Source organism: Amphiprion ocellaris, chromosome 9 (assembly GCF_022539595.1).
Source record: "Amphiprion ocellaris isolate individual 3 ecotype Okinawa chromosome 9, ASM2253959v1, whole genome shotgun sequence".
In the NCBI taxonomy this organism is placed as follows: domain Eukaryota; kingdom Metazoa; phylum Chordata; class Actinopteri; family Pomacentridae; genus Amphiprion; species Amphiprion ocellaris.
The window spans coordinates 33,200,596-33,224,992 of record NC_072774.1 but is presented as its reverse complement, the minus strand read 5'-3'; the positions used below and the strand labels follow the sequence as shown (position 1 = coordinate 33,224,992).

At 39.7% G+C, this 24,397-nt stretch overlaps 1 protein-coding gene across 2 annotated transcripts in view; it reads right to left on the bottom strand.

Moving 5' to 3' along the window:
• ncalda (neurocalcin delta a) overlaps nt 1-24,397 on the bottom strand; it is an 80,063-nt gene that overhangs the window by 2,814 nt on the left and 52,852 nt on the right. For both annotated transcript variants that reach the window (XM_055013783.1, XM_023271482.3), the window contains 3 exons: nt 16,210-16,618; nt 5,755-5,860; nt 1,548-1,665 (listed from right to left, as the gene is read on the bottom strand). In XM_055013783.1, coding sequence (XP_054869758.1) covers nt 1,568-1,665; nt 5,755-5,860; nt 16,210-16,587 — 582 coding nt within the window. In that variant the 5' untranslated portion in view covers nt 16,588-16,618 and the 3' untranslated portion in view covers nt 1,548-1,567. The remainder of the gene's footprint in view (nt 1-1,547; nt 1,666-5,754; nt 5,861-16,209; nt 16,619-24,397) is intronic.

Sequence of the window (24,397 nt, the reverse complement as noted above, 5' to 3'; positions counted from 1 at the left end):
TCTGTGGATTTGCATGCGAAATTTGCCCACCAGCGTGAGACTGTCAGTGCCATATTCTGCTGTATGTAGCCACGACAACAAAATCATCGCTCCTCACCTGCCCTACATGCATTATTTGACTCCCTCTGACTTCTCCCTCTTTCCCAGACTGAAAATAAATTTGAAGGGTTTTAACAGAGTGGGAAGAGTGAGAGTTGAAGATGATGTTTGATATGTTTCCAAAACGGCAAATGGAAGGCGACCAAACTAAAATCAGGTATGAATATTGTTTTTATAAACTCATTTAAGGAACTTTTTGATTGCACCTTGTATAAACACTTACTGTGTTAGTGCTCATTACTTATGGATGTGGCTAGCAGTGCAGTAACCATCTGAACCTGTGGTGCTTTCATCTGTGTTACCAACAGAATCCACACCACAGGAGTTCAGGAATACTGGGGCTTAAATGCAGTCAACTGCCATTTCCTTGAGTGTGTTACATAGCGGCTCTTTGTAAAACGTAGAGCTGTATGTAGAGCTACTCAGTTTGAATATTTTTTAAGAAAAGTAACATTTTCTGATATTTTCTGTTTGCTTCCCTCCTCTGTGGCAGTAAACTGAATATATCTGGGTGTTGTGGACTCTTCTCTAAGGATGCCAACACCAGAAAAACAGTCCAAACAAACCTCTGTTTAAAGGTAGTTCACAAATTTCCAAGTCTGCCTTGAAACAATAGTCAGGCGTGGCTGCAGTATGTACACAGAGAGCTAACATGAGGCTTCAGCAGGACAATCAAGTGGATAATTTCCAAAGACTTAGTGTTTTCAAAACAAAATCCCGTCTTTGTGTTACTGTCCTCCACTGCAGCTCAGGAAGGAAAGACTGTTGGGGGAAATGTGGAGCTACCTATAAAGCCCACATCATCAACCATAACTGTGAGCACCAAAGAGACCTGCTGTTTGCATATTCTGATCTTACTCTGATTTCAACACGTTTCAACACTCAGATTATAGCAGATTGCCATCATGTCTGATTAGAATTGTGACTTTTTCAGGGTCAGATCTGTACTCCACATTTCCTGGCTTTCTAAGGTCATAGCCTAGTGCTTACAGGCTCAGTAACACCAAAAACAAAGTAGAGAGCTTGAATTCTACAAGAAGTTGCTCACAAAAACTCTCCCTTCTGAAATGATCCTATCCTACACATGGAGGTTTTAAAAAGAAGAGGCTTCTTCTGAGCATCAGCACCTTTAATACCTGCTCCAAAATACCAGGCCACCTCCTACAACGTCTCTTATATCAGTCCATGAACTACATATAGTCACAAAGACAGTGACACAGTGGTTGACCCATCCCACATCCTGCATGGTGCACACAGACTCTGAATAGATTCCCTCCAGCAGGCGTCTTCACTGCCTGGGAGGCAGAACCATTCGTGGGAGAAACACCTTCGTTTGTAAGACTGAACCTCAGCCCTCGTCCATTACATCAGTGCACCAACACCTTCAGTCAGGACTGCACGACTCTGAACCGAGTACACTTTGCTGTATAGATGTCTGGGAGTCTTACAGGTTGTTGATGCCTCAGGTTTAGAACTGTCCAGCACTGCTGGGGTCGCACTGCAACAGGCGGACGATGGAGGGGTCGCTCTTCGCTCCTTTGATGAACTCCTCCAAAGATAGCTTGCCTAAAACATACATAACATGAAGAGAAACCATCTTTTAGTAAGTTTCATTTCAGTGCAACACAGAAAACACAACAGTAACATTTTCATCAGAATACCACCTAAATTAAAGGTCAAATGCTCTAACAACCAAATGTTTTAACAACACTGAGTCACAGCGCATTCCCACACATCACAGAGGGGCAGGAATTACTCTCAATTATGGTGCATTCTACTGTTTGCTTGTGAAAACATTCTGCTGTAATTATGTGACTTTTAGAGTCTTGATTTTTAGATTCTATCTCATGCTGTAAGAAGGATCTGTCCATGTTAGTGCAACTCACCGGTGAACAGAAAACAGCCCTGAATACCATTTCACCTGAATCCTGGTGAGGGGAGGTAGTCAGGTCATAAAAATGTCAAGCTGAATCGCTTCTGTTTTTAGTTTTCTTTCCACAAAACCTGATTCAGTGAAATACTAATGATGTTACACTTTTCACCATCAGGGGGAAGTGTTGAGATAATTCTGCTTTTGGCTGACCACCCCGGTGACAGACAGAGTCAAGCTGCCTCGCCAGTAGCTGTGCACTGCTTGTCATTGTCATTAGAAGACCCACAATAAAGATAGCACACTTCCATGTTGTGGTCATCACTTTCACTTCATCTTGCCGTCTTTGTTCTGCTGTCACTTTTCTCCCTGTTAGTCTTCCCTCCACCTCCTCTTCCAACCCACTCCACCTACCCACCCTGCTCACTAATTCCTCATCGTCCGTCTCCCCCCGTGTCTCTTGTGAAGAGTCATATGCTGGTGCTGCTTGAATATCTATAGTCCAATTGTGTGCAGCTCAAGTGTGTTTTGTGAGACTAAAATTTCAGGTCAGGTATGAAATGTGTTGTGAGTGAGTGGCTTCTTCAGGCTGGAGCACTCTGTAATAGAAAACCAGGCCGGATTGTAAAATGACAACAGCTGCCAGCCAGTGAACCAGGTGGCAGTGACAAGCTGTTCAATATATTTGCATTTTAAATGCCTGTTGAGCTCCCTTTCATGCAATCAGTTTCTATCAGATTGTCTTAAAGTTCTTTTGGTGTATTGCTGGAGAAGCACAAGAAAATTTGAAATGCTTTACATGTCAAGTCAGGTCACAAGAATAAGACTGTGTTGGCTTTAGAGTGTACTGACATTAGCAGATACTACCACATGTATGATCTTAATAGCAATCAGATGACCAATCAGTTGTTTAAATAGTCTAAGAATGAAGTAACACCTGCACACTGATTACAAGCCATTAAAGAAGAGACTAATTTAATCTCAGCTGGATCTTTGTCCAGTCAAAATGCATAAAAATGGATAAAAACAGTGTCTGAAGAAGAATTCAGACCCTTTATTTGAGTGAAAGCAGCAACACAGTAAATCAGAAATACTGTATTACTAGTAATAGCTTTGCAGGCAAAAGTTTTCTGAAGAATTAGCAGCAAAACATAGCAAAAGTATTAAAGTAAAGTACTGGTTGGTTCCCTCTGACTCATATATGATTATACATGACATCATGAGATTATTAATAGTGAAGTACTGGTGTGTCAGCAGCATGTTACTGTTGGAGGTGCTGTAGGTGGAGCTGGTTTGAACTACTTTATGTGGAATATTATATACAGGGACACCAGAGAAATCTGAGGGGAAAGGAAATAAGAAAATACCGTTATTAGTTTTTAGACTTTTTCTCTAATGCTTGGTTTTTGGTGAGATATTGGATCATGTGAACATTCATTGCAGTGAAACTAAGTTTAGAAAGGAAAAAAAATCACTGTTAAATGACGCCAACACACACTGCTTTTTGTAACACGTCAGACGCCAAATAGGTTGGAAGCCACTGGTTTAAAATGTATTAATGTTGTCTATTTTAAAAGCTTGTTATATCATCCATTGCAAAAAAATTCAGCTTAGAAGTACTCAAGTTAAATAACTGTAGTAGAGTATAAAGTATAATATTTCCCTTTCAAACACAGAGGAAGTAGAAAGTAGCATAACATAGAAGTACTCAAGTAAGATGTAAATATCTTAAAATTATATTATGGGACAGTGTTTGAGTAAATGCAAGTATCTACATGTTGCAGTAATTACCCTGCCGCTATGGAATACATATGCACATGCATACAGTAACAGTCAAAAGTTTGGACACACCTCCTCATTTAATGGTTTTTCTTTATTTTCATGACTATTTACATTGTAGATTCTGAATGAAGGCATCAAAACTATGAACGAACACATCTGGAATCATGTAGTAAACGAAAAAGTGTGAAATAAGTCAGAACACGTTTTATATTTTAGATTCTTCAAAATAGCCACCCTTTGCTTTGATTTCTGCTTTGCACACTCTTGGTCTTCTCTCAGTGAGCTTCATGAGGTAGAACCTGAAATGGTTTCACTTCACAGGTGTTTTTTGTCAGGATTCATTTGTGGAATTTCTTCCTTTATGGGGCTGGGACCATTAGTTGTGTTGTTCAGAAGTCAGGTTGGTACACAGTTGACAGCCCTATATGACAACTGTTGGAATCCATATTATGACAAGAACCAATCAGCGAAGTAAAGAGAAACGACATTCCATTATTACTTTAAGAACTGAAGGTCAGTCAGTCAAAAAACTTTTGACTTGTAGTGTATATCATTATAAGATGAATCGCCATTTTATGTAAAATAGCAAAAAAAAATCAGTACTTGTTAAAATTTTGTAGAAAATTATAGACATTGTCAATATTTGAACTCAATGGTAATTTGAAGTATTATGCAATAATACCAAAGTACTTTTATTTCTCTCCCCGTCCTCCAATATACTATATTATTTATACAGTACTTTTTTTGCTTTCTTAAATTAGACACCAGTTCACATAATATGACAATAATTATCTGTATTTAAATATATATGAATCTTTCAGTGCAAGAGTTGTTGGATGGTACATGAGCTGAACTGTCTAACTGTGTGTGGATAACAGACTGTCTGAGGAGTCCTGTATCACCACCACACTGATGCTGCTGGAGTTCAGCATGCTCCTATGGCAGCTTAGATTTTTCACTTTGTCCCCCTCAAAGTTTACTTCTATAAATAATTCAGTAAAATAAAACTACTTTTTTTTAAAAGGCCCTGTATTATTTTTCAATTCTCTTACGGAGTTTTGGTGGTTTATTTGGTTGATTTTGTCAATTTTCACCTGAATAGATTGAAAGTGCTTTGAAATCAATAGTGCTATGTACTTTGTTCTCCAAAATAACTGCTATTTAACAATCTTGAGCACGTCTTAACATTTTATTGAAAGTGTTTGATTATTATAAGTTATAAATCTGTAAAATGCAACAGTTGCACTACAGAACTTTTAGGTCTATCAGTTTATGGAGGGTGTTTGATTATATTAATACAGGAAATTCAATAAAATAACAGTGTTTTAGTGCAGCACCTTTATGTGTATTTGAACAGAGAATGAGGGGCCAGAGGAAGGACCCCAGCACTCGGCTGTACGTTTACCACATCAACGTCAATATGGAAATGAGAATCGCTCTTCTAAACTCCCTCAACTCTGGTGAGGATTCTTTTTTTCCCCCGACAAACTTATTTTATGTCTTTCAATTTATTTAAGGTGTTTGAAAATCTGTTGAACAACTGTCTGCAAAATATGTAATGAAAATGTCTGTAAATTTATTGCAATTTATTTGAATTAGAATTTAACTTCAATAATATGGTTTTGTTTGGCAACAGTCCAGTGCCAGTCATGTGAACTATGTTTTTTGCATTTAAATTTTTAAAAAGTGTATGTACAATATTTATTTGCATATACATACATAAGAAGTGTGGCTAAGCAGTCACACCACCAAGGTTGACAAACTTGTTAAAGTTATCATCAATTCAAGAACTTACATGACAAAGAGTAGCAATATAAAGGGAACACATCCAATAGTCATGACTCCTTTATTCATGGATGATGCTCTCTAAATACCCTGGCAACCAAATGCGATGTGTGCCTAATTTTAAACCTTCAGCTGATGAATAATGCTCAGTTCACTGATAAACTAAACACCAAACCCATGTGAGACTACGCCCACTATTCTAAATGAAGGTAGCCTACCGTCTCTGTTGGTGTCCATCTGCCTGAAGATCTTCTCTGTCCTCTTCTCAGGTGTGGACTCGTCCTCAGGCATCTTCATCACGGAGGACACCATCTTATATATTGCCTACAAAGGAACACACAGTGAGGTCAGATCATCAGAGACAACTGCAAGGTGTTGTGAACTAATTACTGCCCCCAGGAATTCCACAGTTGAGACTCACTGTAGCTAACAGGCTTGATGCTGTCACTGTTTCTGTACTGGGTGTGAGATCTCAAACATCATCTAATGTGTATATGTCAGCTTTTAATCTTTACTTCTGATATTTTTACCAAACTTCCTGTCAGGTGCTGCGTTATTGAGCTCTAGGTGGACGTTACATGACTGTGGATGTGTGTGAGTCACTGTGCATTTTAGCCTCTTCCATTTATTACCTTTATTACATTTTCAGCATAAAAGCATGATTCATGTTCTGTCTTTAAAAATATCACATCAAAATAAAAAAGTAGAATCACTGGAAAGTGCAAAACTAGATTTTGCTAACAGGGTGATATGTTGCATTTTGTAAATACTGAACGTATCATTGTGCAACAGTTGTCAGTCAAGATGCAAAAGCACGAGGATTAAAAAGTGCACAAAATCACATTTTACTGCTGATTAAAGTTTGAACTGCCGTGTTTGTGGTATATTAGAGTTTAGTGAATAAGCGCACAAGAGTGTGAGACTTTCTGGTTAAAGATAAAATGGATGGAAGATGACTTTACGCTCTAGTCACGCAGTCTGCAAACAGCCCTTCTATGCCACCTGTGGTTGTGGGATCTCTTTACAACAGCAAAATGCAAACTGAAACTAGGGATGCACTGATTTGATTTTTTAAAAACTGTTGTGACACCTAAGCCAAGTGCCTTCTTTTTCCGAAATGTAAAATCTATGCACCCCAAATGAATAATTTTTTACATAAATTAACATGCATTGCTGCAGGAAAGAAAATAATTAGTAGCCAGAGTTAATGACATTTTACAATGACATAGTATTTGTTGTAGATTATTCTCATCATGGGTGACACTTGACCCAAAAGAAAAAAAACAACATCAAGGCCACCAGAACAGCTTCAATGTGCTTGTAATTGATTCTCCAAGTATCAGGAACACCATCCTTCTAAAATATATGAGCATTTTTGATGTTTGATGATAGTGGGGGAGAATATGTCAGTCCAAATAGGTGTTTAAACAAGTGACTGCAAAGGCCCTAGCACACGATTCACATCCTCTTCATACTCATCAAACCATTTGGAGACCTCTACTGCCCTACGGATGAGGACATGGTCATACTGGAAGAAACCATTCCCAGGAGGACTGAAATGTTTGATCACAGGACAAAGGTTATCACTCAGAACAGCATCGTATTGACCACTCCATCTGAGTGGACAAGGGGACACAATCCCTGCCAGCAAAATGCCAACCCACAGTATGAAAGAGCCACTGGATCACCCCACTAGTAAGGGGTCAGGGGTAAATGCTTTCCTTTAATTTATCACCCATCCGAATATTTATCTTTGGTCCAGACTACAGGAAATTCCTGTAACAGCTCAGTTACCTCAGAAACCCTCAGTCATCATGTAAGAGAAGCTACAAAGACGTAATTGCTTTAACAGGTTGCTCGTACTCCTGTTGGGTTTTTAATTTCAGTCCCACACATTAACTCTTGTTAGTACAAGAAAATGTGGAAAGGAACTGGTGATCTGTCCACATGATGCCAACACAGCATGAATATTTTCAGCTATTCCAATTCTGAAAGTTTAGAAAAAGCTGGCAGTTGTCTTTTCTTCAGTGTATTTTACTGAAGATATCTTCAGAATTAAAGCAACAAGGTGTTCACTAAATTCTATTGTAGTGGCCTTAATGGAATTAGCAGAAAACACATTTTCTACAGCCTCAGACAGAGAAACTCGACATCCCAAAAGGCCCACACAGAGAAGTCTGCCACACACAGGATCTTATGTAACATGTTCCTGTGATACTTCATTTACTCATATAAGGGACATTTATCTGCTGTGTGACAATACACACACACACACACACACACACACACACACACACACACACACACACACACACACCCACCCACCCTCCCACACACCCACACCCACACCCACACACACACACACACACACACACACACACACACACACACACACCCACACGTGTACACTGATACCATCAGAATGTATTTCAATATGGCAGCTTGTGCACTGCTTCCCTGCTCTGTGATTACATATTCATTAAGGTAGGGAGGGGTGGAGACAAACATACGCACATAGACGATCCCTTGCAGACTATTTATCAGTGTTGTGTCTCCTCTGCACTCTGTTGCAATGCAGGCTGTTTGGCAGTAAACAGTGAAATCACAGCCCACTATCTCTGTCTAATAAGAAGGCGGATTTGAGGGGAATGGGAGCTGACGTGAATAGAAAAGGGCTGATTGTGATTACAGTGCAGAGCTTTATACAGGTGCTGGGTATGCTGCCTATTACACAGTAGCTCCTGGTGTCACAGAGGAGCTGAGGGACAAACAAGGCCATCATTACTATCAGCCTTCATTTCAGTTTGGAGCTGGGTCTGTTGTTAATCGAAACCCTAAAAACGGCTCAGAGTGTTTACTACATTTAGCCCATGTTACATATGAGGGATTTAACAGATGGTCTAATCCAGAGCTACAGAGTTGAATAAGCTTAAATTTCCCAATCCCAAAATTACAAGCAACCAATAAGAAGTGAAACGATCTGGAGCTTATGGCTCTCCTGACTACACATGGTGCTATGAGAACAGAGCAATACAGAGTATTTTTGGTCACAACTCAGCTTACTCTTACTGATTCCAAAATTATTGCTCCAATAATAAAACCTGTGTCTGCTGTGTGTCAGCTGACTGGCAACTGATTGACATTTTGCTGACCTGCTACTCTCCAAGATCCAGAAGTCACACTAACAACACCCCCATTGGACGCTCTTGTGCAACATTTTGGTAAATTTAACGGTTGTACTTGTTTACAATACCTGACCTGTAAAAAAGAGCAGCTAAAGTAGTTGACTTTGATATCATGATGCAGGGAGTGTTTAAAGGAACAGCGCTGGTCTGTCTGGTGATTTCGAGATAGTGGCTGACCTGAGTTACTACACACTGGGACAAAAAGCTGTGACTTTTTTTCTTAATTAAAAAAAAAAAAATCAGAGGGTTGCATACCTGGCATAATAACTCTTCAGTATAAGAATTTAACCCATTCTCCAGTCATGCCTCCTGGAGTTACATACTCAAGGAGGCATACAATTGTTTTATTCTATTCATGTACAGTAGGAGACAACAGGGAGGCAGTAAGAAGAAGGTTTGGATGTACATTTGACTTCAGTGGGCTGCTGACATGTATGCTCTATGGGCCACAAAATGCAGAAGTGTGCTAAAACATGGCAAATCTGTTTTGGTGTATGTGCCAGTTAGGACCTTTCATCGGAGTCCAGTATACAGTAGGCAGAATGTGAAAGGTATCACCCTGCATTTTATACTGGAAACGTTTTGCCACAAAAAGGAATAACATCATACTGACCATAAGCTACAAGTTGGGGTTGAATGCAAATCAGTAGAATCTGTCACACTTGGCTGCAGCTGTCTCATTATATTACCATCATGCCTCACCTTAACTGGTGGAGGCAGCTGGCTGCCCTCCCTGGGCCTGGTTCTGCTGGAGGTTTCGTCCTGGTAAAGTGGAGTTTTTTCTTCTCACTGTTGCTAAAGTTCTTGGTCAAAGGGAACGCCTGTATTTGTTGGGTTTGTCTCTGTAATATACAATTGTAAGGTCTTCACCTTACTATGTGAAGTGAACTGAGATGACTAATGTTGTGAATTTGCGTTATATAAATAAAACTCAATGAACATCCAGTCTATGGCTCATGCATCGTGGGGCTTTGAGGTAAATGTTAAGACTGTAGCAAGTTTAATGTAGATCATGTTCATCATTTTAGACTCATTTTAGTACACTAAGATTTGTTAATTAAAAATAAACACAAAACAAGTTGAGGCCGATGTTATTAGTTTTGCAGCTATTTGCTCATGAACCAAAGTACTGGACAATTTGACCTGGCAGTGGCAGTACAAGATAACTTGAGAAGTTGTCAAACGTACAGTGACCAGCTGTTTCAGGACTGAATGCGTGATGCAATACAAGATGTCAGTTTCAAAAACTAGCATCTTCAGCAGGATCCAGTGTTTTTGGGGCTAAGAGCCACAGGAGGGGTAATGAAGTCAAGAAGTATTGAGTGATGCACTTATACATTGTTGATTTTGGTCTTATAATTTATCAAGCTTTATCCGTTAACAGTGAGTCTTTAGATACCAGACAGTGTAACTCTCCTGGACCAAACGTAAAGCCAGTTATTCAGTTCACATCCTCTCTTCATCTTCACCTCTAGACTACAATCTCTGTTACTCCAGGATTTCCTTTTTTTCACATATGACCCTTTGCCAGCTGGTGTCCTCCTACCCTACTACTACGGATTCCCTTTATTTCTCTTACAGATTTAACAGTAAAACTGCCTGATTTTTTTTACTTTTCAAAAACTATTATCTGCAATGGCCATATGGGTCTTTACATCCTTTATTGGCTTTGTTGAGCTCCAGTGGTCTAACCAGCATCCATTCTACTAACTGAATGCCACTGAAAAAAAAAAAAGAAGGCTCCTTTCATAGCCTTCCAGCAGGGAGCTTCCAGACACGAACACAACATTGTCTCCCGTGAAGCCAGAAACAGCCTGAGCCATGGTCAAGAGGACAAACAGAGAGAAAAACAACACACAGCTACTCAGCCAAAGCTCTGGACTGATACCTGGCCACTTACGAGTGAGAGGATAAATATCTTTTTCCTTCCCTCTCCATAATACAGAGGAAGACAGATGTAGAAAAGAGTGAGGGAGGTTGTCCACTTGTTAAGACTTATTTGCATTGGCCTAGCCAGCTGAGCACCGTTATTTTGTAGTAATAAGCACACATACACAATACTCAGACACACACCGTCTCTTGCCTCACGCCACAGATGAATATGTTTCCCATGGCGGCTTTATCCACCTGAACAGCAATCTATTCATCTACCCCGCTATTCTGTTCAATCTCGCTAAATTGCGATTATGAATGCTTTCTCCCTTCATTTTTTGCCAAGAGAGACAATGACCTTCCCTCTGTGCCCGTCCGCTCTGCTGATAGTACTGTGTCTCAGATGAAAGGTATACAGGGGTGAGACATCAACTATTGATGAGTGGATGAGACAGTTTTATCTTTCTCTCTGTGTTCAGCTTTTGCCATTATCTGAAGAAGATAAGCCAAGCTGGCTGTGATCTATCCCATTCAATTACTCCCACAGCAAGGCTAATTATGAGCATCACCAGCATTTACACACTCTCTGCATGAGAGAGCATTAGCTAGCTGGAGCGGACCACAGCTCCCAGTCACTATGGCAAATGGAGGCGAGTGTTAATAGAAAACATGGAGATCATTGTGGGAGGAATGACAGAATCCTTTGGGTGAAGCACTCGCAAGTGCCGGCCAGTCATACTGCTGTGATGGACAATATCCCTTACAGAGAAAACACTCTAAATCTGGGTAAGACACTGTGAAATTATGATTAAAAATATAACTATATGGATTCAAGACTACATACATTTTTTTCTAAAAAACAACAAAACTGCATATAAACAAGAACGATTTGTTGCTGTTCATACATTACAGTGGTCTGTATATACAAATATGTTCCAGAAATGTGCATGAGAAAGCATGATCAACACATTAAAGTTAAAGACAGCCTCTGCAACCACTTAACAAAACTAAATTGGTAATACAGCTTCCATTTTGCTTTGGTAGAGCATCAACATGAGGGCACAGCAGCAGAACCAGACAAGTTTTATCAGCAAATATTGGCCTATTATAGGTATAGAGTTTAACAAATAAACCTTTATGGATGAGGAAATCATAATACAAAGCACAATAACTATCTTGTTTGTAGTTAGTGGTGTCTTATCACAAGTTTTACAGATGTCTCATTTATAATGGTCTCTGAGGAAAATGATTCCTGAGCCAAAAGGATTGTTTTTGTTGCAGTACCATGAGTGGCCACTGTGACAAAGTAGCAGCTGTACAGCTGTGCCCTATCTGGCTCCCTTACTATATTCACACAGTCCTGCCAAGCACAAATTTTGAACCATCTACATGGCATATGACAAAGTTTATTACCCTCTTTTTGTAGATTCAAGATGTTTAAGTTAATGACTCTGTGAGGCTGTATTTAGGATCAATATTAATGCTATATAAACATGTTCACAATGAAAATGCTAAGCGGGTGATGTTTAGCAATTAATGCTCATGTTAGCAGCTATGACAACTAGCACAACCTAATAAAAAGTGGTGTTACTTCACAGCAAGAAGGTTCTGGGTTTGACCCGTGGCTGTGGCCACATCCTGGGTCTTTCTGGGTGGAGTTTGCACAACTCTCCACACTTGCGTGGGTTTCCTATAAGGGTCACGTTTCTCCTGACATCAAAAACGCGAAGCTAAATCTCCTAAGTGGCCTTGACCATGGTGCTACATAGTGACTCCCCACTGCTCATAGTACTTAGGACTGCTTAGAAACAGTGAATGAATTTCTCTACAATAAAGGATAACTTAAGCACAAAGTACAAGAGTGGCAGAAGAGATATGGACAAAGTAAAATGTTAAAAATAATAATTTGTACTGATGATGGTGCTAGGTGAAGTTGGATAACCATAAGTTACTGGAATTCATACTGAGGGGTACATGATTATAAAGAGAAAAAAAAATCATTGAACTCCATCTAAAAAAATGAGCAGACATTTCATTCAAAACCACATATGTGAATATCATGTGGAGAAAGGACACCTTGGCCACTATGGTTCATCTTCTAGCGTCACAACCTGGGCACAGACACACGGCAGAAATGGATTTAGCTCTATGAGAGCCAGCAGCCACATCTGCCCTCTGATGCACCTGAATGCCGACACTGTGATCACACTAAGCTGCAGACTTTACTGAGACTTTGAGCTCAGGCTTCATTTTAACTTCTGCACTTACTTTCAAAAGTCAGTGCTACCTGAAAACTTCTTTTCTTAAGCCTGCTTTCTGTCTGCAGAGGCGGGTGGCTTTGAACCAGGAGAGTCAGCCAGCCAAATGCAGAAAGACAATAGATAGACATGAGGATAGATGAATACTGTGTGTATGTGTAAATGCTTCTGCGTTTGTCTGAGAAGGAGAAGAAAATTGAGATGGCCCTGGGCTCATTCTAAAACTCCAGCATTGAGGAATGGCACCGTCTCATGATTAAAACACAGACTCCCATTTCTGCTTCTAAAGTTACGGTGAAATATTTGTCACTATTACAAATCTGTGTTTTGAATTTGCAACAGGACAACATTTTTTTACTAACTGCAGCTAATTAACAACAGCAGCATACATCCACTCACACTCATTCCTTCAAGACTCTCCTCTTATTCACTTCAGCTGATGAGCCCTGCAAACAACAGACATGAGCATCTGAATCATGGCTTTTTGTTCTTTTGTCCTTGCAAACAGTATCATATTTTAATGGCAAGTGGGCGGAGAGTTTATGTCGTCAGACTATCCAAAGAAGTGACAGATTGAAGTCTGAATCATGACAATCTTGAGGTAGAGAGATTAACTGAACCTTGAAGAAATGATAGGTGGGCACATGTGAGGCAGTATAGACTATTTCCTGGGACTGGCTGCAGCCACTTTGGAAGTTAATCAGAGATGCTGGCTTGATTGGCTCAGATTTAAAGCTTCTATACCAGTAACAGCAATGATTCACAGTGTGGGAGAAAATACAATTCTGAATAATAAAATGCAAACCAAAGCTTCAAGTGTCATAGGAAATTCACTAATAAACACTAAGGAAGATCAGGAAATCTGACTTGACTTTAAAGATAGTATAATCAATACAATGGATGAAATCATGTCATCTGAAAAAAGATCATTGATAGTGACAAACTTACAGAGAATTATCATCCAGCTCTGCCACTTGTCAGAGCTATGCAAAGTGTCTTAGCATAGTTCAGACCATTGCTTTGCTTTACTCTCACCCCTCACATTTGTGTCATTCCTAGTCAAGGCGGGTAATTTTCAGCGAAAACTCTCTCATAAACCCAGTATTTACCACCTGCCCAGCAGCAAACCGATGTTAGGGACTACAGCTAACCTGTGACTAGCCTAAAACAGAGCTAAAAGGAGAGTAAACATCAGAATTGCATTGCCTGTATGTGTTGGATGTGTAATTGAACAGCTGTTTGGCAAAATCTTTCACTATCCAGTGTGAGTTGCTGTGCACATGTGAGCATAAATGATTGTAGTAAAATGTTGTAAAATGATCTCTTATTTGATAGAACTCTTGAGTACAGCCAAATAACTTACAGTACATTGCTTCTATCAGACAACAAAATAAATGAGTTGTCAGTGTATTTATTTTGTGCATACATACATCTGGCAGGCACTCCTGTATATGTGTTTTTGTGATTTCTGTGAAGTAATGCACTACAATTTGTCTACCCAGCTTTATAATTTTAATGAACAAAGACAGATGATTTTTGGTGCATAAAGTACTCATCCAGTTCTGTCCTCTCCTGAGATCAGCCGTGAACTCGGTCCAGTCACAGTGTATGTACCTCGTTTGTCAGAAGGTGGTCCCTGCTTTCATATAATCCAGTACAGATTGTGGTTCTGTAACTGTTTACGCTCGTGCATGCGCGACTCACATCGGGCAGTGACTCACATGGGACAGCTGAATAAATCAACACATCAAAGTAGACCTCAGTATTGTTTGCCGAGCACACATGCACTTATACTCACACATAGAGACGTGTGCTCCCTGTATTCCTCTTGACCTTTTCTGAAAAATGTACTTCTTCTCATCTGTCTCTGTTCTTCCTCTATTCTACCTTTCTCTCACTGGATGCAGCTCCTTCACTTATCCATACATCTTTCTATCCTGACATACTAGATGTCCCACAGACCTCCTGTTTCCAAAATGACTCCTAGACTGAAGACACACTGAGGTATCTGTTGACCAAGAAAGAAATTAGGTGAAATTAAAGTGGGAAAAACTAGCTGCTGTTACATAAATGTGGAGGAAGTAAAAATAAAGTACACTCCTGTGTTTACTTACACACACACACACACACACACACACACACACACACACACACACACACACACACACACACACACACACACACACACACACACACACACACACACACACACACACACACACACACATCTATACTGAGTTTGTGTGTGCATGTAATTGTCTGTTTACATGAGCTTTTGTGCAGGAAATGCCATCCACACTCCCTCTTTTCCTGGTTGTTTTCTCTCTTAAAGGTGAGCTGTGCCTCTACACAGTTCAGAAAACATGTCATTAAATGAAAAAGAAAGTTTATTCTAACCTCTAAAAAAATGTAAAAATTGACCAGGCTTTGGATTGACTTTTTTCCTTCTTTGTTTTTCCTAATAACTTAATAAATGTTTGAAAGCCTTCCTGGTCAGCAGAACATTTTAGTAGACATTTGTCTGCATTATCTTATTGAACAACAACAGGTTAGCATGCAGGGCTTTTAACACAGTCTGGGAGACGTCCCTACTAATCTGTCCAGCATAAGGCTGTATTCAGAAACTGTAACAGAAACCAAATAGGCTTTACAAAAAATAAAACACACACACAAACATGACAGGACAAGATATAATACAACCTTAATACAAACTGCAAGCCAGCAGACAAACATATATTGTACACAGGGATTTTGTAGACATGGATTAGGCTAAGGTGTAGAGCAGATGGAAAAACTACTCTTTTCTTTTCTAAATAAAGCTAAAAGCCACATTTAAGAGGGAGTAAAGCTAATGAATCCCTGAATGTTTCCAAAACTGCTTTTAATCTAAGGACAAGGAATGTTTCCAATTAATCTAAATGCTTTTTAAAGTACACTGACATTTCACTGCTGGCAGTAAATGAGATCCTGAATGACATATCAGTCAGACATCATGTTTTAGGAGGAGGTCGATCCAGCTCCACATCCGTGTGAACTTCCTCTCACCCTGAAGCACAGCTGTATGTCCTGCTGTTCTTAAAATGCCAGCACTGTTTTTCCTTGTCTCATAAAGAGTGTGGTATGGATACAGTGGCAGCACTGCTAATAAAACCATTTAACAATCATTGTCCTGGCTAATGTTTCAGTTAGTGTGCGTCTACGCATCACCTGATGAAAATTTAGCACTGAGTGGATCACAGGCACAGAAGCAACAATCTGATAGAAAAGATTCTTCTTGGCAGAGTAATATCCTGTATTTTAGACAATTCTGTAGCATTCATCAGCTGTTTAATAGGCAGTATTAGACACACACACTCACCTGTACGATCTCCAGCATCTCAGCTTTACTGATGTACCCGTTCCCGTCCAGGTCATACATACTGAAGGCCCATTTCAGCTTCTGCTCCAGCTTGCCACGCGACGTCACACTTAAAGCGATGATAAACTCCCGGAAGTCTATTGTCCCGTCGCCATTCGCATCAAATGTGCGAAAGACGTGCTCAGCAAACTTTGAAGCGTCTCCATAGGGGAAGAAGTTACCGTAGATCTTCTTGAACTCCTCCATGGAGAGGTTTCCGCTGGGGCAGTCCCTCAGGAAGCCCTTGTACCACTCCTGGATCTCGTGCTCGGTGAAGTCGGTGCTCTCCAGCAGGTCCTGCATCACCTCCGGACGGAGCTTGCTGTTCTGCTTCCCCATGTCTGTTGGTCCTGAATCACACTGCTCACAGCTACAAAACACAGAAATAACAGGGTTTGATTTTAGGAGGTTACAAACATTGATAAACAATTTACTGTGACTTAGTGAAAGTCATAGATGAAAAGAAGGAAAAACTTTACTACAAGTAACCATGAAAGAAAGACTGACACCTCTATCAGATGTTACCAGTTGGGCACTAAAATCCTAAATGCACATCAAACTGATCACACAAACACTGACCTTTTTGTGCCAATTCTTAAGCAGCTATAAACACACAGCACTGTTAGCTTAAAGAAGTTCCTGTGTAAAACCATCCATGACCTTATTAATGCAGTGTTCTGACAAGATGCCTGCAGCAAATTCTGCACTCTGAGCTATAGGTCTTTTGTTTTGGGAATACTGAATGTTTTCCATGTCTTAATTTTGCAGCTCATGCAGTTAAAAAAAAAAAAAAAAAAAAAAAAAAAAAAAAAACAACTTGTAAGCTCTATGTTGTTTTTTTTTGTCTGCTTCTAATATTGCTTGAAAATTTATGTTGATCAAAATTTGTTTTTAATATCTGTGATTCTAATGTTAAAGGTGTCTAGATTTGATAAAAGGTTACTAATACCAAGATTTTTGTGCTTCTAATTGAAAAGAAAGCAAGCAGCAAAAAACGTTACATCAGCAAACAACTTTTTCTCTTGCTAACGTTAATTGTGTGTTGGGGGCTTCTGTGGTTTTCTCTTGTGCTGCCTATTGTTGTACTGTGACACACACACATCATTTCTCACTATTTGCTAGAGCTTGTGGTCTCAGTTACCGTTATCACTGCTGCTATCGGCAGTTTCTCACTGGAAACCACGGAGTCATGTTGGACACCTAGGGCCGACAGATGTCTATTAATGTGAGAAATGCGGTTCTGAAAATGCGAGGATGAGTGTGTTTTCCTCTCAAATGACATCTTACTGGTTTCCAGCAAGGAGCTCCACTTCTGACACACCAAAGATGTCCATACATAAACTAACTGTTAAATTAAACAGTTGTGTAATAATTTGTCTATTAAATTCTGTTTTCCTTTGAAAGGGAAGTTCAGGATCCTATGTATGCAGCAGCCGAATAGTTGCCAGATAAAGGCGAGGACTGAGCAGCCGCGTCCTCAAGTAGCTTTGCTGAGGTATGAACTAAAAATATAAGCAACCCTGCTTTTCAGACTTCATGTTTATCAGGACTAAAATCACTCCCTTTTACAAACTAATGGAACTTTCCATGGAAAACAGCTCTGTGTACTCTGAGTACACACAGCGCCATATGTCTGACACAGGCTTAATTACTCTATAAAATCTCTCAACACACACACACTAAACTCGTCTTGGATGAACAGGAAGAAAAAGATGGTACGGTTGAATGATATGCAAGCTGAACTGCTCAGCAAACATCATTCCGATTCATAACCTTTTAAAAGACGATTTCTTTCTCATCTCCCTGGTGTATTGTTTGAAGTGCAGATTGTTACGTACCGGAATAAGTCATATAATTTCTGTTTGCAGTTGATGTAAATGTTCATGTATAGTAACATATATTATTTACTCAGAACAGTAACAATGTGAGTCATCATCTCCATGTATTTAAGCTACAACAAAAGTACATTATATTATTTTCTGATAATAAAGGCTGCAGTGCTCATAAAAGTGACTGCTGGCTGTCTCGTTGAGTCACTGATGACTTGGAGCAGAGAAATTATAGGATGACCTCAATATTTAGGTCATAAAACACCTCAAGGAACAGATGCTACTTTGTGCTTTTATTTTATTCTATTTTGACATGAAACTACCCAGTGTTTCACAGAGCTGGTCTAGTAATTTCATGACCTCAAAATGACCAGAAATTGTTGAGAAGTTTAATTATAAAACATTCTTCTCGTGTTTCAAATCTATAATTTTAAAGTCACAGGTGTCATGGTCAAACTGTGCCTTGTTCCAAGTCCCCACGCTGTGGCCAAATCACTTGCTCTGACAAGTTGCTGTTCTGAGTTTTGTGACTCCTGTCTAACCTGGCTGTGCTCAGGTTTATGTCTCCTCGCTCAGTGTCCCTGTCTGTCTGCCCAGCCAATAACTCTGCTTACCCACCCTCGACTTTCTCCTCTGTCAGCCCCAGCCTCTGGACGTCAGTGTTTCAGCTTTAGATCATCTGCAACTGTCTCTGCCTCAACATCTCACGTCCTCACCATCAGTATTACATCGTGTTAAACTGCCATTTGTTTGTGGTCTGCTTTCGCATCCAAAGCTGTTGCCTGTGACGACAAATACAACACGGGAGTCCCATTGTTCAATTTCTTGAGTGTATTGCAGGTAATTTCCATTCTATTTTAGCAATTTTTGTTTTAAAGTCACTTCAGGTATGTTCACACTCTTCAGAGAAATACTACATAAAAACAATGTGGAGAAAGTTTGAAAAAAAATGAGATTGCTTCATAATATTGAATGGAGTTTTGAAATTTGACTGTTACTTCCCAGTCTAATGGCTATTTTACATACCTGTGCATTGTCTGTACTTATTCGTGATTCGAGATTACTTTGTCATGACGGGTTATGTAATTTTCCAGTGTTGTGTTTGAGAGCCATTAAGACGTGGAAATAGTGACAGCAGACACAGTGGAAGAGTTCTGTGTCTGTTTTTTATCTGCCCTTTTGGCGACACAAACAGGAAGTGCCTGCTCCTGGTCTCAGTCAGATTGTGCTCTCATTACACTAACTATGCTGTCAGGGCTCATGCAAGTGTACAATATAAGGACATGTCCATAGTTTAGTATTTACCAGAAGCCTTTTTGCATCAAAACACAACTATAAGATGTAAACAAATGACTACAGCATATGCAGTAACTTCCCTAACATGCTTTAGCATGATCTTTTTTTCAAGTGTGTGCATTTGTGTACAGAATGTATTCAGCTCTATGCAATGTGCTGTTAGTCTTGCCTTGGCCTTCACTTTGAATAGTCTCAGGAAATGAGTCACTTGTGTCCTCAAAGGCACCTTCTATACAACGGTGTAGAGAACCACAGGAGATGAAAGCTGCAGAAAGTTTCTTTTCTGGGTCCTTATGAGTCATTCACGGGGTCTATTGAGAGAAATTAGACAGAAAGTGTGGGTAACGACCCGGCAGACCCATCGACCAACAGCTCAACTCAAAGTTCAACCAAGGCCACCAGCAAGCAAAAATTCCACAATGTAAGCAATGATGTTTGAAAAGTGATAACTTATCAGAGTGTGGAATTATCTACTTCTGAAACCTGATGGAAAAGCTTGGGCTCCAGTCATGCTTTGCATCACAGTTAAACAACTACAGAACTGCTTCCACGTCTCTCTAGTTACCTTTGAGGATGAAAAGAGATGTGGTGTCTTGGTGGGACTGAATCATAATCAACGTCAGCAACCACTTGAGTGCCATATAAACGCACCAAAGAATGAATTATGCAGGCCATGATTTCTGACAGTCTACCTCTATTACAGATTTGTGTTAGTTTGCACTAACAGTGACATCCAGACAATCAAGCTGCAAATGTGGACAAAAGACACAAACACACTGCAGCCCTAAATGTGGATGCAAAGCTTGTGTAGAGTAAGGAACAATGAGAAACTAGTCTCTACACTAAGTTTGCTTTGCTTCAATTATTTGACTCTTTTCAGACACAAAATTTAATTAGTGTTTGCTTTCAAGAGGTTTTTAACCCTTGCTACCACACTCAAACCTGTTTATCTGCTTTCCTTTCAGTCTGCTTTTATCAAATGCTTTCATAAGAAGAAAACAAGACAGAAATTCAAGGCATTCAAAATTAAATTAAAGAGAAGCGGTTGTTTAAAAACTATGACAGACACTTGGGTGACGCTTTTTTTCAAGCCTCTGTGCTGTATGTAGCACACGAAACTGAACAATTGAGGGTTTGGTTGAAAAAGTAAAAAAAGAAAAAGAAAAAACAGACTCAATGCCAATTACCGTACTGAGTAACCTTTAAGGTGCTGCTACAGCAACTGACCCTCAGAGTGATTACACTTCAGTGTGTTGTCAAGCTCTTCATCTAATGGAATCCACAGCCTTGACCCTGTCCACCGCTATAAACACAGTCAAATGCACACACACTCACAAAGGTGTAATTACTGACCTACGGTGCCCTGTCACCTGTTATGATACACTTTACTGCAAGCCTCTACATGTGCGTTAGCATTCACACACCACACACAACCACAGCCACGAAACCACTTCTGATCACGTGATGAGCTAACTTTGGATCATGACACGAATTGTTTTTTTCAGTTGTGTGCTTGTACTTCTATCATCAGCTCTTCAGTTAGATTCTTTGGACCACTTGTTTTGTAATGTTTACTCCATAGGTTAAGGTTGAAATTTGCTTTATGTTACAGCTGGTTATTAAGGGGACAGCTGTAGTCAACGGAAGACGGAGACATTGACAGAATTAAAGACTTAGAAGAATTATGCAATGAAAAAGGGGAGCATGTGTAAGTAGTATACCGTAAATCAGGGATTGGCAGCAGCTGGCATTAAAATGAGTATGCACTAGTGACAGGGCCTGTTTCTGTGCCTCTTGAGGCTGCTACATGCTTCAGCGTAATGTTCAGACTGTCAGATAGCTATGGAAAGCTGCTTTCTCGCATTTGAGCCAGAGGTGGTATATTCATGTAGCCTCAGTCTGCCAGCATTAACTCAATGACATGTTTTAGAATCCAACAAATATTGGTGCTTTTTGGAGCTGATGCTGATTTAGGGAGTAAAAAAGCTGTGGCACGTACTCTACACATATCTACATGTGTGGTAGATGGTGCTTTTTCTGCATTACGCACTGTAAAAAAAAAATTCCTATAGGTGCACATTAGAAAACATACACGCTAATACTGATTTATCTGTGACAGGCCAATTGACAAATTAGTCAGGCTAGTGTGTGTTAATCTACTTTATTGCTAGCATGCCAGGCTAACGAGAAAAGCCTTTTCATGAGCAAAATGTCCACAGTAGTATTTCCTCATTGTTTGAACACTGGTCTTGGATGCTGCCAGAATTTAGTTTGACTAAAACATGCATTTTATACCACATTCTATTGGAACACTGTCTGAAGACATCAAGCACCTTTTAAAGACCCATTTACAGGCTTCTTGTTTTGAGTAATTCCAGTGGAAACCAACTAATACCATAAAAAAGAGTTTTCAACCAACCGGACCTTACATTAAATTAATTTCTTAGCTAGTTCAGGTGGATAAAATCCACTAGTGACAGTTGATGGCCTGCTTTTATCTATGTTCACCTGAAATTGAGGCCTCACTGCTTCAACAATTATGTAAAATTTAGAAAAATAATTTTACCATTGCCATCATTTTAAACAGCATATGTGCTATGGATGAATGGGAAATTTGATAAGCATGGAAACAGCTAGTAATGTGGAAAAGACTTAGTTAACTACTGAGTGCAAAAAGTCATCTTTACTGTAAAACACTGTTAGTGAGATTAGCAATTGTTACTGCATTTTTGACTTTTCTCAGGACATGTTCGTCTGTGGACACAATGCCAACGTTACAGGGGAATGTCACAAATAAAAAAGGATCCAGCAGGTTTGACAAACTGGAAAAACACATATTACAATCAACTCATAGATATCAAGAGAGTCTATTAATAATATTTGGGTCGTCATGTGTGTGATCAGTGATCACCTGTTTATGTTCATGCTCTTTTCTAGAACGGACAATCAAAAGGTGAGGCCTTGGCTGTGTATATATGACTGACTGACATTTTGCATGAAGTACTTCATGTGATGCAGGCTGAAGCTTCCAGCTCTTCTGTCGCACATGAAGCCACATTCCTTCTCTTGAATCCTGCTGCACAACCATCTGCACACTGCTTCAACTCACTCTAAGTAAATTGATTATCATTCAAATAGTGATTCATATTTAAATAGAGCTGGAGAAGAATTGGTCCAATGGCTCAGATTCACATTCAAACCCCTTCATGGACACTCACCAGTTAAGTTGCAGATACTTTCTGGCCATTTTCTCTGTGGACAAAACTATTTGTTTGTGAAGCACAAGACCTCTCCACAATAAAAGGCTGTGATGTTGTTACTGAGGTGTGAATACATCTGTGAGATACTCTCATGAATAGCAGAGACAAGGAGTCTAAAGCAGTGAGAGGGGCTGTGGAGACAGGCAGCAGACAATACATGCCTCATACTGTGTATTTTTATCTATTTAAATGTTAACCTTTTCCACTTGCACACATTTTGCTTTTTATTTTATTTGTCTAATCTTTTAACTCTGCAGCTGCCCCCCAATCTCACTTTTTCTCAAGAAATGTGTCCATCTTTCTACTATGCCATTCATAAACTCCTGGTGTTTTTCTTGCTCTTTGCTTGCACCTTATTTCCATATTCTTCATCCTCAGTGCTATTTCAACCTACACACGACCAGCCCTCTCTTATGAAGCAATTTCCCCGCAGTTACCATAGTAACATTCGGCAATATCTCACATCCATTGATGAGCTTTCTGGCAGTGTGTGTGCTGCACACACATACACATGGGTAGACAAACACAAGCATGTGCACGCACGCACGCACGCACACACACACACACACACACACACACACACACACACTCAATTAAATACACCCAATCAATGACTGCAAAATGTGTTTATGGGAATGTGAGGTGAGGAGCACAGAGCCAACTGTGACCAACAGTTATACTAATTCAGAGAGGCAATAAAAACCCTTGATGGGATGGGAAGCATGCAGTCAACTAATAATAAATGAGACATAAAATGGTTTGGCATTACAGCAGCTCCGCATGCATCCTTCATCTGAAGCAGTCACTTCAGCTCATTTGTTTTACAGTGATACAGCCAATAAATTCTTATTTCCACACCACGGATTTTCAAAGTCTGACACTGTGTAATGTTGTAACTACAGTTCACATAGCACACAGGACTTAAACAGGAATTGAAATGCTGTCAGTGAGTTGTCAGCTGCATTTTGAAACCTGAATTTTACTCTGGATTTGTTTCCATGCATTGGACACAAAATTAGCCTTTAGCAACTGGTTGCAACATACGCATGGATGCTCAGAGCCCTGAAGCATAGAGCAAATCACCAGCCCAACCCTCCTGAAATATATTTCTCAAAAGGTTGCAGATTAAAAAAAAAACACAAAAATGCAGCTCATCAAAACTATACCGACAATACCCTGTTTGCTTCAGAGCCCTCCGCTTGGTGAAACACATAGCAGCAGCTGTTGCAGAGGGTGAAAAGAGCTTAAGGGCCAGCTGCAGCAGATTCCTGTGAAGAAGGAATTTCAGATGGAAAAGACCAGTAAAAGGATACGTGTGGATTTAAAGATGCTGGACTTAAAAGTGTAAACGATCCAGTGAACTGAGAAAATGAAGAAATGGATAACACTACTATCACCAACACTGCCAACTTTATGACAACTGTGGGATAAACAGCAGTGGACTCGCAACTGAGCGGCTGACTCGTCTTAGGTCTACATTTTTAGACCAAACATGTCAAGAGATGTGTTTAAAGGTTCTTTTAAATGCAGTCGAGAAGCGCCGGTTTCCAGCTTCTATCTTGTGTTGGTTGTAAGTTCTGGTAACATTTCTTACATTTTGACCATTTGAGGAAAACTTGCAGGTAATAAACTGGAACATTCTAACTTTATGAGCTAATCAAGTCATTTTGTGTCTTCAGTCATTTGGAAAATCCAAACCTTTTCTTGCTACATAGCTATATTCATCAAAACAGCTATATTCATCAAAACCCACCAATCCATCGT